Below are 18,067 nucleotides of genomic sequence, written 5' to 3'. Positions count from 1 at the left end.
TTAATAATAATAGGATCAGAGTGAAATAATAAATGTAATAATAATAATAAGATCAGAGTGAAATAATACATGAAATTATAATTATAAATACAGGAAAATAATACATGTAATAATAAATAGAGTAAAATAATACATGTATTAATAATAATAATATCAGAGTGAAATAATAAATGTATTAATAATAATAAGGCCAGAGTGAAATAATAAATGTATTAATAATAATAAGATCAGAGTGAAATAATAAATGTATTATTAATAATAAAAATAGAGTAAAATAAATGTAATAGTAGCAACAATAATAGAGAAAAATAATAAATGTAATAATATCAATAATAATAGAGAAAAATAATAAATGTTCCATAATATTCTCGAGTATAAGCTGGCCCAAATATAAGCCAACCAGGATCCTTACCCGAGTATAAGCCGAGAGGGGCTTTTTCAGTCTTAAAAAAAGGGCTGAAAAACTAGGCTTATACTCAAGTATATACAGTAATTTATTGTCTTAAGCAGGGGTCCTCAAACTTTTAAAGCAGAGGGCCAGTCCACAATCCTTCAGACTGTTGAGGGGCCAAATTACCATTTGAAAAAAAAATGAACAAATTCCTATGCACACTGCATATGTCTTATTTGTAGTGCAAAAACAACAACAACAACAAAAGAAAAATACAATATTTAAAAATAAAAACAATTTTAACCAACTCAAACAGATCAGGATTTCAATGGGAAGAGTGGACCTGCTTCTGACCAACAAGATAGTCAAGTTAATTAGGATTATTGTTGTTGTGTGCCTTCAAGTCATTTCAGATTTTGGGCGAGCCTAAGTCAGAAATTTATTTATTTATTTATTTATTATTTACTACATTTATAGCCTGTCCTTCTCACCCCGAAGGGGACTCAAAGCGGCTTACAATTTATATGTATATACAATATATTATATTATTAGCATAGAACAATATTAGCATTATATACTACTATATTGAATTATAGCACTATACTGTAATATTATTAGTAATATTACATGTAATATATAATATATAATTAATATTATTATATGGTATTATTATTAGTATTACATTGTATTACATTATAATATTACTATCAATATTATATGTATATATAATATTATATTATTAAAACTGATATAAAAATATTTTATTATAAAACTGAGGGCAGGGGCCAGGTAAATGACCTTGGAGGGCCGCATCCGGCCCCTGGGCCTTAGTTTGGGAACCCCTGGTATATACAATACATTATAGTTTAGCGTAGAACAATATTAACATTATATATTACTATATTGAATTATACCACTATACTGTAATATTTTTAGTAATATTACATGTAATATATAATATATAATTAATATTATTATATGGTATTATTATTAGTATTACATTGTATTACATTATAATATTACTATCAATATTATATGTATTATATTATTAAAACTGATATAAAATATTATATTATAAAACTGAGGGCAGGGGCCAGGTAAATGACCTTGGAGGGCCGCATCCGGCCCCCGGGCCTTAGTTTGGGGACCCCTGGTCTTAAGTAACAAAAACCCAACCGCACAGCTCGCTGCCAAAGCCGCCTTCCACTCACCACAGTGACGGCATCGTTCAGCAAAGACTCTCCAAAGACCAAGATGTGGAGCAGCTCGTTGATGTGGATCTCCTCGAACACGGCCAGCACGGCCACGGGATCCACGGCGGAGATGATGCTGCCAAAAATCAGGTTGGCCAGGAGGCCGATGTCCGCCAAGTCCGTGCCTCCGATCTGGCACACGCCGTAGAGCAGGGAGCCCACAAAGAAGGCGTTCCAGAGGGTGCCCACCACCGCGAAGATCAGGATGGTGCCCAGGTTCTCCGTGAACTGGCGCAAAGGCAGGAAATAGCCAGCGTCCAAGATGATGGGCGGGAGGAGGAAGAGGAAGAAGACGTCCGAATTCAGGATCGGGGGGTCCTCGCCCACGGCTTTGATGAGACCCCCAACCAGCAGACCCACCACGATGAGCAAGCAGCTCTCCGGAACGATGCTGGAGATGGTGGGAATCACATGGAAACCTGGAAAGAGAACCAGAGGCAAACAAAGGGTGAGTTTCCTTTCAACTGTGTGTGACCCCAAAATATACCCTGTTTCCCCAAAAATAAGACAGTGTCTTATATTAATTTTTGCTCCCAAAGATGCGCTAGGTCTTATTTTCAGGGGATGTCTTATTTTTCCACAAAGAAGAATTCCCATTTATGGTTGAATTTTTAAAAATGAAAATTTATTATCTACTGTACAGTAGTTGTCATCACAAAACAGCACAACCAAACTGTGAATCCTTTCAAGAATTTCTATATGATATTTTATTGCTATACTGTTTTTAAATTACAGTTTTAAATTTCTGTTTGTATGTAAATTTATGTTGTTGTTGGGCTTGTCCCTGTGTAAGCTGCCCTGAGTCCCTTCTGGGAGATGGAGGTGGGATACAAGAATAAAGTTATTATATTATTACTATTATTATTTCTTGTTACTACCTTTATTTCCATGTACAATGATCTATGGTATGTACATTTACCGATCCTGCATGCTTCCAAACAAAAACTTTACTAGGTCTTACTTTTGGGGGAGGCCTTGTATTTAGCAATTCAGCAAAACCTCTACTAGGTCTTATTTTCTGGGGATGTCTTATTTTAGGGGAAACAGGGTATCAGAGTATTTGCAGCGCAGCAGTAGTTGGATGGAAGCAGTGGAACGCGGAACGAAGAGACACTCAGAGACGTTGGTAAAACTATTTACAAAGTTTTACTGTATGCAGCAGTAATCAACACAAACAGACTTGCAGACAACAGTCGAACACAGGACTGCTCTGTTCTCCAACAGAACTTGTCTCGAACTCTAGGCAGACAGAACTCAACTGAACTGATGCAATCGTTATGCACAAACACTTGTGTCTGGATACTCCCTAGTTCTAGCCACACATCAAGGTCCTCATAGCTTCTTGGCAATTAACTCTTTCCACACTATGGTACAATCTCGATGATGCAATCGGTTGCAATACAAGCATGGCACAAATTGCATTTAAACACTATTAATACACAAATCCCACTTTAACAATTACCGTATATACTCGAGTATAAGCCAACCTGAATATAAGCCGAGGCACCTAATTTTACCACAAAAAAAAAACCTGGGAAAACATTGACTCCAGTATAAGCCGAGGTACCAATAAAATTACCGTCAGAGTATTTGCAGCGCAGCAGTAGTTGGATGGAAGCAGTGGAACGCAGAACGAACAGACACTCAGAGACGTTGGTAAAACTATTTACAAAGTTTTACTGTGTGCAGCAGTAATCAACACAAACAGACTTGCAGATGACAGACGAACACAGGACTGCTCTGTTCTCCAACAGAACTTGACTCGAACTCTAGGCAGACAGAACTCAACTGAACTGATGCAATCGTTATGCACAAACACTTGTGTCTGGATACTCCCTAGTTCCAGCCACACATCAAGGTCATCATAGCTTCTTGGCAATTAACTCTTTCCGCATTATGGTACATTCTGGATGATGCAATCAGTTGCAATACAAGCATGGCACAAATTGCATTTAAACACTATCAATACACAAATCCCACTTTAAAAATTACCGTATATACTCGAGTATAAGCCGACCTGAATATAAGCCAAGGCACTTAATTTTACCACAAAAAAACTGGGAAAATATTGACTCCAGTATAAGCTGAGGTATCAATAAAATTACTGTCAGAGTATTTGCAGCGCAGCAGTAGTTGAATGGAAGCAGTGGAACGCAGAACGAAGAGACACTCAGAGACGTTGGTAAAACTATTTACACAATTTTACTGTATGCAGCAGTAATCAACACAAACAGACTTACAGACAACAGACGAACACAGGACAGCTCTGTTCTCCAACAGAACTTGAACTCTAGGCAAGACAGAACTCAACTGAACTGATGCAATCGTTATGCTCAAAAACTTGTGACTGGATACTCCCTAGTTCCAGCCACACATCAAGGTCATCATCCAGATTGTACCATAATGTGGAAAGAGTTAATTGCCAAGAAGCTATGATGACCTTGATGTGTGGCTAGAACTAGGGAGTATCCAGACACAAGTGTTTGTGCATAACGATTGCATCAGTTAAGTTCAGTTGAGTTCTGTCTGCCTAGAGTTCGAGTCAAGTTCTGTTGGAGAACAGAGCAGTCCTGTGTTCGACTGTTGTCTGCAAGTCTGTTTGTGTTGATTACTGCTGCATACAGTAAAACTTTGTAAATAGTTTTACCAATGTCTCTGAGTGTCTCTTCGTCCTGCGTTCCACTGCTTCCATCCAACTACTGCTGCGCTGCAAAAATACTCTGACAAATTTGACTAGTCGGCACAATGTATGCAGTTCACAGAATTCAGCATCCCTGGATGCATGCCCATAATATGTTGGAGCAAAGAGCGCAGGTTGCAGAGACCAGCTGTTGTAATGCAAGTATTTGGTATACTACAGGAATAAAAGAACCAAGAATGACAAAGGCTTTGCTCTTCTTGGATGCAGCAGAAACTCCTAAATTTGGCTGCTTTGCAGAGACATCCCAACCGTCCTCTCCTTTCTCCACTTCTCATCCCAGTCAGACATAAGAGACAACATTCAGAAGAGTCATCCAAGGACAAGCAAGCAGTGGTGAGTCAGCCGTTTCAGAAGGAAAATGTACACTCAGGGGCATTTTTTTTTAAAAAAAAGAACGAAATAAGATCAATGCCACAAGATGTGTCATATATTTAGATATTACTATTACTACTGCTGGTACTAATATCATCGTCATATGATCGCCACTACCGTGTCACTGTCTTTCGGTCTGCTAGGGCTCCCAAGGTGATACAGAATAGAGCAAAAAAGGTAATTGAAAACAATATTGGCAAAGAGATTTTAAAAACTGGAAAACATTTTTAAATTACTGTATATACTTGAGTATAAGCCTAGTTTTTCAGCCCTTTTTTAAAGACTGAAAAAGCCCCCCTCGGCTTATACTTGGGTGACGGTCCTGGTTGGCCTATATTTAGGTCAGCTTATACGGGGAGCGGAATGAGCTCCCACTGTTAGTTAGTCCCAGTTCCTGCCAACCTAGCAGTTCAAAAACATGCCAATGTGAGTAGATCAATAGGTACTGCTCTGTCGGGAAGGTAACAGCACTCCATGCAGTCATGCCTATGGCCACATGACCTTGGAGGTGTCTATGGACAACGCCGGCTCTTCGGCTTAGAAATGGAGATGAGCACCAATTCCTAGGGTCGGACACGACTGGACTTAATGTCGGGATACCTTTACCTTTACCTATAATATATTATATTAACTGTAGAAAGCTCGCAGAGAAGAACCAACAATCACAAACACACAATAGCCAGAGCTGCACAGCCAGTCTATTGACATGGAGACAAGAACATAATAGAAACACCTTGAAGCCAGAAAGCCTTGTTGCTTCAAAAGAAAGCTTTTGACAACCATTCCACCAAACAGATGGCCAAGATGGTTATGGCCAGACCAGAACATGGCAATTCCTCATAGTTTTACACTACGGTCCAATTAAACACACAACTTCGAAGCCTTGAGAAGAGAAGGTGAAGAGGCGACATGCTTCACTATTGATGGAGCCTTGCTGCTCCCGAGACTAGGACACAAAGCAACGGATTCAAACTGCAGGAAAAGAGATTCTATCTAAATATTATGAAGAACTATGCAATAGTCAGAGCTGTTTAGCAGTGAAATATGCAACTGCCTTGGAGTCCAGTGGAGTCTGAACATTTTTAAGCAGAGGTTGGATGGCTATCTATCAGGAGCCCATTGACTGTGTCTCCCTGCATGAAAGAATGAGGTTGGACTGGATGATCCTTATGGTCTGTAATGAAGTATGAATTTTGGTTTACAGATGTTATATTTAATTGTGTGTTTATGTTTTAAAAGGGTAAGTATTACAGTTATTGCATCTCAGAGGCTGGTTGCCATGGAGAAGTAGGTGGAGCCAACTGCCGTTTAGTTGAAGAAAGTGCAGAGTTTAAAAAAGAAAGTCAGTCTGTGCTCTGATGAGGCACAGGGAAGATTGATTCTAGGTTGATGGGATCAAGGAGACTCAATTGTTCATTTTGAATTGGTTTAAAATAAGTTTGGTGACTTATTTAATGTAGTCTGTGTCCTGGTAAGGCACAGAGAATCTGTGATAGTATATCACAGGAGTGACTGTGGTTTGAAGTCACTGGATAGTCCAAGTTTCAGACTTTGGGAACCAATCCCAGCTGGACTCACAGAGATCATCCATTGAAGTAACAGTTAGAAAGGAGCAGAGGAATAGGTTTTAACTACTTTAAGTAAAAGAAGTGATACTTTAGAGAGTTGATTCATCTCATTCTAGTGTTGTAACTGTTAATAAGAATACATCTAAGTGACAAACAACATTGTAACCACTAAGCTCTGTGCCTGAATAAACTTATTGTTCTTCCAACATCTAAGCCTCTGTCGCATATGTTCTAAACCAAGTTACTCTACCCTTTAAAGTGAAGAAGAAGAAAGAAAAAAAAGTAAATGGTCTCCTCCCTGAGTTTTTGGTGGTTGCATCTTTACATGGTCTCTTCCAAATCTATGGTTCTATGAACGGTTGGCCAGCTGGCTTCTAACTCTAAGCTGTGGAGATCTTCGATCCACATGGCTCTGTTCAGCCCAGCACAGACAAACCTTCTCCTCGTCTGCAGCCACAGTTGTGGACCAACCTCCTTTGCTTCCTGATGCAAGAGAAGACATACTGCTGCTGTCATCTCCTCCTACTCTTCCTTTTCTAAGTTCTCCCTTCCTCCTGCCACTTACAAGCTAGTTTCCTCTTTTCTCCTTCCCTTGGTCTAGCTTCACCAGCCTCCTCCTGCTTTTTCCACATTGCAACTTGTCTCCCCACCATCGCCGCCTCCTCACCAGTTCTCCATCGAAAGAAGCAACCGTTTTGTGTGGGCGAGGTTTCGTTATGCTGAAGGCAAACAATATTGGTAAGAAGCTGTGGCAGCCACAAGGGAGCCAAGGGAGCCAGGCAGGGCTGCAAGGAAGGCAAAGAAGTGAATAAAGGAAAGTGCCAATAAAGAGGTGAAGAGATGGAGAGAAAGAGGTGAGGCTGGTGGAGTGAGAGGCAACTTGGCATGGCCAACTCCCTGGTAGCCACATCATTATCTATATATATAAAAGGGTAATGGAATCATGGCACCGGACAAAACAACTAAACTAAATGCCCCACAACCTCGAAAATTGACAGCACAACCTCTCATCCACGCCTCTACGTTTATACAACATCTAGGAAAACATTGACTCAAGTATAAGCCAAGGGTGGTAAATTTCATAAATAAAAATAGATACCAATAAAATTACATTAATTGAGGCATCAGTAGGTTCAAAGTTTTTGAATATTTACATCAAGCTCAAATTTAAGATAAGACTGTCCAACTCTGATCAAACCATTATTCTCATCTTCTTCAATGTAAATGTGCTTATGTATCCTTTTAATAATAATAGAGTAAAATAATAAATGAAATTATAATAATAAATACAGGAAAATAATACAGTAGAGTAGAATAATAAATGTAATAATAATAATAAGATCAGAGTGAAATAATAAATGTATTAATAATAATAAGATCAGAGTGAAATAATAAATGTAATAATACCAATAATAGGATCAGAGTGAAATAATGAATGTATTAATAATAATAAAAATAGAGTAAAATATATGTAATAGTAGCAATAATAATAGAGAAAAATAATACATGTAATAATATCAATAATACAGTAGAGTCTCACTTATCCAAGCTAAACGGGCCGGCAGAAGCTTGGATAAGCGAATATCTTGGATAATAAGGAAGGATTAAGGAAAAGCCTATTAAACATCAAATTAGGTTATGATTTTACAAATTAAGCACCAAAACATCATGTTATATAACAAATTGGACAGAAAAAGTAGTTCAATACGCAGTAATGCTATGTTGTAATTACTGTATTTATGAATTTAGCACCAAAATATCACGATATATTGAAAACATGGACTACAAAAATGCGTTGGATAATCCAGAATGTTGGATAAGCGAGTGTTGGATAAATGAGACTCTACTGTAATAATAATACCAGAGTGAAATAATAAATGTAATATTAATAATAAGAGTAAAATAAATGTAATAGTAGCAACAATAATAGAGAAAAATAATAAATGTAATAATACCAATAATAACAGAGAAAAATAATAAATGTAATAATACCAATAATAACAGAGAAAAATAAGAAATGTACCATATATTCTCGAGTATAAGCTGACCAAAATATAAGCCAACCAGGACCCTCACCCGAGTATAAGCCGAGGGGGGCTTTTTCAGTCTTAAAAAAAGGGCTGAAAAACTAGGCTTATACTCGAGTATATACAGTATATGCAGTGAAGACAGTTGGAAGTCGGCAACTAATATTAAGATCCCTTCAGCTGCAAAGAGCTGTTCACGTCGCTGTAGCCAGCCGCGAAGCCACTTTTCCTTGACAAAAGCCATGGAGTCAAGTGCGAATTAAAGACTCAAATCTCGCAATTATCACCGTCTCCCACTTTGTCCCCATGGGCTGTCAAGATTGCATTAGGATGGAGCACGGCTGAGTTAATGAGAACGAAGCCTTCGGAGCCTTTTCCTTCTTTTTTTTTTTTTTTTTTGGGCAAAGTTCTAAAAATACATGTACTTCCATTGTGTCGGTTTTTGATCTCGGTGAAAGGCAGAACAGAACACCCATTTGCTTTGCACCTCCCATCCTTTTTAAAAAAAAGGGTTTGGTGTTTTTGTTTCGAGCAGCTTGTGAGCAAGTTGCACATAATAGGCAACCAAAGCGAGATAACAGAAAATAATAATTGTTTTATTGCTTTGTTACTGTTTTGTTTGTTTTATCGGGCCTGGCCCCATGTAAGCCGCCCCGAGTCCCTTCGGGGAGATGGGGCGGGGTATAAAAATAAAGTTATTATTATTATTATTAAAGGCAGACCTAGAGAAAAACGCACACAACAAGCAAGGCATGTCGGCCTCGAGAGCTGTAACTAAAAATCAGGCCAATATTTTGCTACTTGTTTGGTCTGCTGGAGGGTTGTTGCATTCTTTACAACCATCAGACCATGAACACCTAATATGTGCCAGGCAGCCTATTTATGCCACAAGGCATACACGACAGATGGGCAACTTCGGAGGGTTTTCGGACCTCGGTGGACCTTCTCCAGCTCTACGTGGATGCCCTTCTCCGGTCAAAACTGGTTAACAACGATGGTGGCTAAGAATAAGTGAGTACACTCAGCCCTTCACATTCACAGGATCACAATTAAAGTAGAAAAACCACAAATAACACATTTTCAACCTGACAGACCACCCGTTTTGGAATCTCTATGTCCTCCAGTGCAACTTCAAGTAGACATTGACCATAGAGTTGCACTGCAGGACCTTGTCGCACCTCAGGTTAGCTCCACCTTGCAAAAGACAATAGACTGTACACCAAATGTAGTCTTTTGCAGTTTACTAGCTGTGCCCGGCCACGCGTTGTTATGGCAAAGTGGTGGTGGTATTGGTTAAAAATTGTTGTGTAATTTTTATTTGACATTATTTGTATTTTTAAATTAATTTTATTGTAAGTTATCCTTTTATTCATTATATTTTATTATTTTCTTGTATAATTTTTAGTTATTTTTTGTTATTATGGTATTTTATTGTATTAATTTTTTAGTGTTTTTAAATTTTTTTAGTGTTTTTTATTATTTTTTATTGGGTTGCTAGGAGACCAAGTTGGAGGAGCTTAGCTTAGGGAATATTATTTATTATTATTATTATTATTATTATTATTATTATTATTTATTAAACTTTATTTGTACCCTGCTAGCATCTCCCGAAGGACTCGATGCGGCTTACAAAGGCCAAGGCCTCAACGCACAATATAACAATACAAAACAAAAGGCAAATTAAAACAATTAAAACAGTATAAACAACAGGCAATAAACAATACGCTAAAACACAATAAAACTGGGCCGGGCCAGAGTAATGGGTACAAGATTAAAAGTGCTGATGTGACAGGTGATATATAAGGCTTCTAGGGAATAGGGAAAAGATAGTTCATAAAAGGTAAAAGTTCAGTTCCAAAAAATAGTACCAAAAACAAGGCTGTAAGAACAAATCCATGGAAACATTAGGCATGAAACAAGGTCCTTAAAACGAAGCCAAAGTCCCAGGAACAAGGATACATCCAGGCTATAAGATAATATAGGAAAGCAGACTTGGTTCTTGATCCAAGCGAGGAAATTGTTTTGACAAAGATTTCCCTCTCAGCAGACTGTTTTAATAGCATAACATGAAGGCATTTCTTTGTCCTTTGACCTCCCTCTTATTTACTATTCTGAGATTTCTGTGCAACCCCCGAAATTCCAAACAACTAGCCCAATCTAGAGAAGCAGCCTCATCGCTTTCGCTTTCAAGGCTACAGGGCTCGTTAGTGTTATCAGACTGAGGCTGGGAGCTGCTCTCCCTTTCTGCTTCTTGCACCTGCAAACCATCATCAGTAGCAACATCATTTCTTCCCATGGGAAAGCCTCCCTGCTCCTCATCTCCCACAACAGGGACATCCTGCACCTCAATCCCATAATTCCCATCAGAGTCATCTTGAAACTCATCCTGAACCTGAATCCCATCATCCTGAAACTGCATCCCAGAATCCTCATCAGAGTCACACAAAGGTCTGGAGAACTCTAACCTCCACCATCCGCAGTCAACATGGGCAAAAGTTGGCCATTGTGGAAACTGCATACAAAACCATGAGGCTGTTCAAAAAGTGCCTTCAAGTGTTTACTACAATAATGAGTTCCCGGTGCTATTAGGAGGATTTATTCACATCTTTATTCACACATATCATTGGAGATTTAATATCAAAGCCAACAGACTCATTTACATGATTTGCTCATTGCTGTAACCAAGGAAACTGTTCTATTGACGGAAGGAAGTTCTCATCACGTTCCAGAGCTTTCTCTTCATTCCTCGCACTGTCTAAAGGGGTGAGAACACAAAATGTGTTTCTAGCAGACCACCAGAAGGGTCTGATCCCACTGATTTGGAGGCAATTTTATTTTCAGATCAAAACGGACACTTTGGTGGAAGTAGCCATGGTAGTCCATACATCTGATGAAGTAGGCAAAGGGTGCATCTCCACGATGAAATTAATGCCATTTGACACCACATGGCTGAATGCTGGGATATGTAGTTTGGTGATGTAGTAGAACTCGGGCAGGATAAAACTACAACTCCCAGGAATCCATAGCAATGAGAAATGGCCATTTAAGTGGTGTCAATTTGCATTAATTCTACATTGTAGATGCACCATCAAAAGCTTATGATGTAACTTCTTTCTCTGAGTTAGTCTATATCAGGTGTCCCCAAACTAAGGCCCGGGGGCCGGATGCGGCCCTCCGAGGTCATTTACCTGGCCTCCGCCCTCAGTTTTATAATATAATATATTGTATATACATATAATATTGGGAATATTATAATGTAATACAATATAACACTAATAATACCATATAATAATATTAAATATATATTATATATTACATGTAATATTACTAATAATATTACTGTATAGTGGTATAGTTCAATAAAGTAATATATAATGCTAATATTGTGCTATGCTAATAATATAATATATTGTATGTACATATAATTTGTAAGCCACTCTGAGTCCCCTTTGGGGTGAGAAAGGTGTGATACAAATGTAGTAAATAAATGCAGTAAATAAATAAATAATAAATAAATAAATTTTAGACTTAGGTTCACCCAAAGTCTGAAATGACATGAAGGCACAAAACAACAACAACAACAACAACAACAACAACCCTAATTAACTTGACTATCTCATTGGCCAGAAGCAGGACCACACTTCCCATTGAAATCCTGATAATGTTGGTTAAAATTGTTTTTATTTTTAAATAATGTATTGTCCTTTTGTTGTTGTTGTTGTTTTTGCACTACAAATAAGACATGTGCAGTGTGCATCGGAATTTGTTTGTATTTTTTTTTCAAATGATAATCCGGCCCCTCAACAGTCTGAAGGATTGTGGACCGGCCCTCGGCTTAAAAAGTTTGAGGACCCCTGGTCTACATGATTGTTGCTTATTGTTTCTCGTGGCTGCTATCGGTTTCTTCTCCTTCTGGAATGTGTCCCATTAATGGACCCAACCAAGCAGTCCAACTGCAGGGAACAGGATGAAATCATGGCTATTGTAACGGTACCAGAGAGCACAATTGAGACCAACAACAAGGGTGGGTCTTAAGAAGAATCAGTCTTAAGTGGTCCCACCCAATCGGGGATCAGAAAGTCAAGCGAGATCGTGTTGCATTCTTATTGCAATAAATGGGATGTAAGAGGATTCTTCTCTTTCCCGAAACACTCAAGTGGTGATTCAAGCCACAAAAATATACTTTTCAAATGCTGTTAGACCACTGGCATAGCTTGCAACATATTGACAATGTATGCCAAAAGAAAATGTTGATTTTTCAATGCTACTAGATGTGCCCAGCCACGCATTGCTGTGGCAAAGTATGGTGGTATGGGAAATAAAGTATTGAGGAATTTGTGGTAGTTAAGGTAAAGGGTCCCCTGGGCTGAGTGGGTTGCTAGGAGACCAAGTGAGCGGAGCTTAGCCTTCTAACTGGCAGCAATTGGATAAAAACAATTATTCCTCTCCCTCTAATTAGGACTTTATTTTTCTTTTATTTTTGTTGTATGAACCTAGAGGCATGGATGAGGGGTTGTGCTGTCAATTTTCGAGGTTGTGGGGTGTTTACTTTTGTTGTTTTGTCCGCTGCCATGATGCCATCACTCTTTTATATATATGCTATAACATAAGGACTGTTCTTGTTGTGTGCTCTCAAGTCATTTCCAATCTATAGCAACCCTATGATGACTCCATCATGGGATTTCCTGTGGCTAAGAATGCATGACTTGTTGTGGAAGTTTTGTTGGCCAACTAGGGATCTGAACCCTGGTCTCCCCAGGTTCTTGAGTCCAACACTGAAGCCACTAAATGAACAAGAAGTCATTGAGATCCACAGCCTTCTGGATTTCATAAAGTTTCATTGTTTCAGCCAAGTCAATCCAGAATTAATTATTTCCAGTTAGTGGACTGGATCTATGCAACTAGTCTATCTGAAATCCCAACTCTCAGAAATCCCAGCCAGTTTACTACCTGGTAGGACTTCTGGGAGTTGAAGGCCAAAACATCTGGGGACCCACAAGTTGAGGACCACTGCCCATAGGTCAAAGTCTGCTTGATGGCAGTTAACCTTGTTAGAACACTGTAACAACTAGTTCTGGGTTAACAACTGTATGTAACACAACCTGACATTCACCATTAAGGGAGCTATCATAAGTTGAAGTCAACCTGATGGAGATACCACAAGTCCAAGTCAACTTGATGGAGATACCACAAGTCCAAGTCAACTTGATGGAGATACCACATGTCCAAATCAACGTGATGGAGATACCACAAGTCCAAGTCAACGTGATGGAGATACCACAAGTCCAAGCCAACATGATAGCGATACCACAAGTCCAAATCAACTTGACGGAGACATCACAAGTCCAAATCAACTTGATGGAGACACCACAAGCCTAAGTCAGCTTGATGGAGATACCACAAGTCCAAGTCTACTTGATGGAGATCCCACAAGTCCAAGTCAACATGATGGAGATCCCAAAAGTCCAAGTCAACGTGATGGAGATACCACAAGTCCAAGTCAACTTGATGGAGATACCACAAGTCCAAGTCAACTTGATGGAGATACCACAAGTCCAAGCCAACGTGATGGAGATACCACAAGTCCAAGTCAACTTGACGGAGATACCACAAGTCCAAGTCAACGTGATGGAGATACCACAAGTCCAAGTCTACTTGATGGAGATCCCACAAGTCCAAGTCAACGTGATGGAGATACCACAAGTCCAAGTCAACTTGATGGAGATACCACAAGTCCAAGTCAACTTGATGGAGATACCACAAGTCCAAGCCAACGTGATGGAGATACCACAAGTCCAAGTCAACTTGACGGAGATACCACAAGTCCAAGTCAACGTGATGGAGATACCACAAGTCCAAGTCAACGTGATGGCAGGTAACAATAATTACCTTGTTAGAACATTGTAACAACGCATTCTCATTTAATCTGGATCTAACCAGAGTGTTTTCATAGGACTATTCAGAGATTGGCATTGGAATAGACCATTCGGAAACAATTGAACAGCACAATATATTCAGCTTCATTTCTGCCCGTTCCAACATTCCCTGAGTTAGTTTTATTGGATACGAGACAACAACAACAGACTGGAAGAGTAGCCGAGGTTTACATCTTGGCCAAGGTTTCATAAAAGCCTTCGTCCTGATTCTCTGCATTCCTTGAGAGCCTTGTGGAGAGGCAGCATTCTTGTGCAGGAAATATAAGCAGGCCTTCTAGCAATAGTTGAACCCTCTTATTTCTTCTGGCAGCCAGGTGAACCATACTACCCTATTTCCCCCAAAATAAAACCTACGTAAATGATTGTTTAGGATGCTGTTTGCTATAGTATAGTGCAGGGGTCCTCAAACCTTTTAAGTGGAGGGCCGGTTCATGGCCCCTCAAATTGTTGAGGGGCCGAATTATCATTAAAAAAATACAAATTCCTATGCACACTGCACGTCTTATTTGTAGTGCAAAATAAAAAACCCAACAACATTTATTTACTACATTTATACCCCACCCTCTCTCACCCCGAAGGGACTTAAAAGTTGTACAGTAGAGTCTCACTTATCCAACATAAACGGGCCGGCAGAACGTTGGATAAGCGAATATGTTGGATAATAAGGAGAGATTAAGAAAAAGCCTATTAAACATCAAATTAGGTTATGATTTTACAAATTAAGCACCAAAACATCATGTTAGACAACAAATTTGGCAGAAAAAGTAGTTCAATATGCAGTAATGCTATGTAGTAATTACTGTATTTATGAATTTAGCACCAAAATATCACGATGTATTGAAAACATTGACTACAAAAACGCGTTGGATAATCCAGAACGTTGGATAAGCGAATGTTGGATAAGTGAGACTCTACTGTATGTACAAACAATATATTATATTATTAGCAAAGCACAATATTAGCATTATATATTACTATATTGTACTATACCACTATACCGTAATATTATTAGTAATATTACATTTGATATATAATATATAATTCATATTATTACATTATACAATATTATGTTGTATTATTATTATTATTATTAGCCGCCCTGAGTCCCATGCTGGGTGAGAAGGGCGGGGTAGAAATACTGTAATAAATAAATAAATAAATATTATATTGTATTACATTATAATATCAATATTATATGTATACACAATACATTATATTATTAGGATTGCACAGTATTAGTAAATTAAAGAACAATACAATATTTAAAAATAAAAACAAATTTAACCAATATACTGTGTAAACCTATCAGGATTTCAATGGGAAGTGTGGGCCTGCTTCTGGCCAATGAGATAGTCAAGTTAAGTAGGATTGTTGTTGTTGTGCCTTCAAGTCATTTCGGACTTTGAGCAAGCCCAAGTCTAAAACTGAGGGCGGGGGCCAGGTCAATGATCTTGGAGGGCCACATCAGGACCCCGAGCCTTAGTTTGGGGACCCCTGGTATAGTGTTATGATGTGCCATAAATGCCATGATGCGACGATGTTATAATACATCAAGATGTTGTGCAAAAGTTGACAATAGAGTCACCCTGGAAAAATTAAGACATTGCCAGAGAGGATTTATTCCATTTATTTATTTGCAGTATTTATTTGCAGAGTAGATCACAAGGCACATATACATGGCAAATATTCAATGCCATATAGACACATAGAGAGGCAATTTAATGAGAGGAAGCTCTACATTCCTTGGGTTTTGCAAATTTACAAGGGAGGAAATGAGACTAGATATCTTCTGGAACATGGCCACACAGCCCAAAAAACCCACAGCAACCACTAGATATCTTATTTTTCTCTCATTTTCAGGTCAGTCCTGACCTGGAAGCCTGATCTTTTGTATCAGGGGTCCCCAAACTAAGGCCCGGGGGCCAGATGCGGCCCTCCAAGGTCATTTACCTGGCCCCTGTCCTAAACTTTAGACTTAGGGTTGATCTAAGTCTACCTAGTCTTTGGAAGTCTCTTTGCTTACTTATAGCTTTATGAGATCATCTAGTTGGTCTTTGGAGGTATCTTTGCTTAGCTATGGCCATATGAGACCATCTAGATGGCTTTTGGAGATCACTTTCATTACCTATGGTCATATGAGACCGTCTAGATGGCCTTTGAGGGTGCCTTTCCTTACCTATGGCCATATGAGACCATCTAGATGGCTTTTGGAGGTCACTGTCCTTACCTATGGTCTTATGAGACCATCTAGATGGCTTTTGGAGGTCACTGTCCTTACCTATGGTCTTCTGAGACCATCTAGATGGCTTTTGGAGGTCACTTTCCTTACCTATGGTCCTATGAGAGCATCTAGATGGTCTTTGAGGATCCCTTTCCTTATCTATGGTCTTATGAGACCATCTAGATGGTCTTTGGAGGTCTCTTTGCTTACCTATGGTCTTATGAGATCGTCCCAAACTAAGGCCCATGGGCCGGATGCGGCCCCCCAAGGTCATTGACCTGGCCTCTGTCCTAAACTTTAGACTTAGGGTTGACCTAAGTCTGAAATGACTTGAAGGCATACAACAACAACAATCCTAATTTTGGATTATTTCATCCTAGTCCGGCCCCCCAACAGTCTGAGGGACTGTGAATCGGCCCTCCACTTAAAAAGTTTGAGGACCCCTGTTTTGTATGGTTGGCTTAAAAATGTATTCATGTTGATAAGGGCAAGTTGATTTATTGGAGCTAGATCCTTCCATCTGGAGCAGAGCGAAGTCTCCCGTGCCCTCTCGTCCTGCGCTCGCTTACCTGCAAGGAAGCTCCACTGAACACAGCAAAGAACACAAAGAGAGGAAAAAACCCAGCTGGCTGTTCTCTCAATTGGAACAGCGTGACTCATTCCTTGTGCATGAGACCCATATATAACCTTTAGCGCTAATACCGCACGAATTCAAACACCGACCCGGCATGCTTAGGGCTCGTTCTTTAGAACGGCTGCCAGGACGCGGCCAATGCTAGGCACATCACAAAGCCCAGCCCGGCTGGTTGTATTTGCTATTAATCTGTCTGTCACACAGGCATTATTAATGGCTACAGCAGTTGACAGAATCAGGGTGCCTGTGAAATATAGAATTTTAAGACAGACAGAGAGAGGGATGGAACGAGGAAGTTATTCAAACATAGCCAGCTGGAGTTAGAGGCACAGGACTCCTATGAAAATGAAAAACCATTTGAAAAATTGGAATTTTTTTAAACCTGAAAGAACATTTCTCTAGGAACCTCTGGGATGAGTCTATGGTCAATGTCTGGAAAACCAACCACAGGATTGTATTGGGCAATGCTGTGCCGAGGCTATAATACATCTCTATGTTGCCCAAAAGTTGACCACAGTCACCCTGGAGGTTCCTACAAGAGAACACCTCTCTAGCAATGTCTACGTCTTCCAGGGTGACTCTATGGTTAATTTTTAAGGGCTGGGCTGTGACATAACTGGTTAGTAGCCAGCTGCAATAAATCACTACTGACCGAGAGGTCATGAGATCGAAGCCCAGATCGGGTTAAGCCCCCTGACCATCAATAATCTAGCTTGCTGTTGACCTAAGCAGCCTGAAAGATGGCTGCATCTGTCGAGTAGGAAATATAGGTACCACTTTATGCAGGGAGGCTAATTTAACTAATTTAGAACACCATAAAAACGTCCAGCAGCGTGCGGAAGAATGAGGAAGTACTCCATCAAGGACTCGGTGTCACAGTGGATAATGAAGCCTCCCTGCTCCTCATCTCCCACAGCAAGGACATTCTGCACCTGAATCCCATAATTCCCATCAGAGTCATCTT

At 39.4% G+C, this 18,067-nt stretch overlaps 1 protein-coding gene across 2 annotated transcripts in view; it reads right to left on the bottom strand.

The window, feature by feature from the left end:
• The window catches only part of slc9a1 (solute carrier family 9 member A1), a 76,809-nt gene that overhangs the window by 25,399 nt on the left and 33,343 nt on the right, over positions 1-18,067 (bottom strand). For both annotated transcript variants that reach the window (XM_062962059.1, XM_062962058.1), the window contains exon 2: positions 1,603-2,063. In XM_062962059.1, coding sequence (XP_062818129.1) covers positions 1,603-2,063 — 461 coding nt within the window. The remainder of the gene's footprint in view (positions 1-1,602; positions 2,064-18,067) is intronic.

Source organism: Anolis carolinensis, unplaced genomic scaffold (assembly GCF_035594765.1).
Source record: "Anolis carolinensis isolate JA03-04 unplaced genomic scaffold, rAnoCar3.1.pri scaffold_10, whole genome shotgun sequence".
NCBI lineage: Eukaryota > Metazoa > Chordata > Lepidosauria > Squamata > Dactyloidae > Anolis > Anolis carolinensis.
The sequence above is the reverse complement of the archived record's forward strand: the minus strand, read 5'-3'. Positions and strand labels throughout refer to the sequence as shown.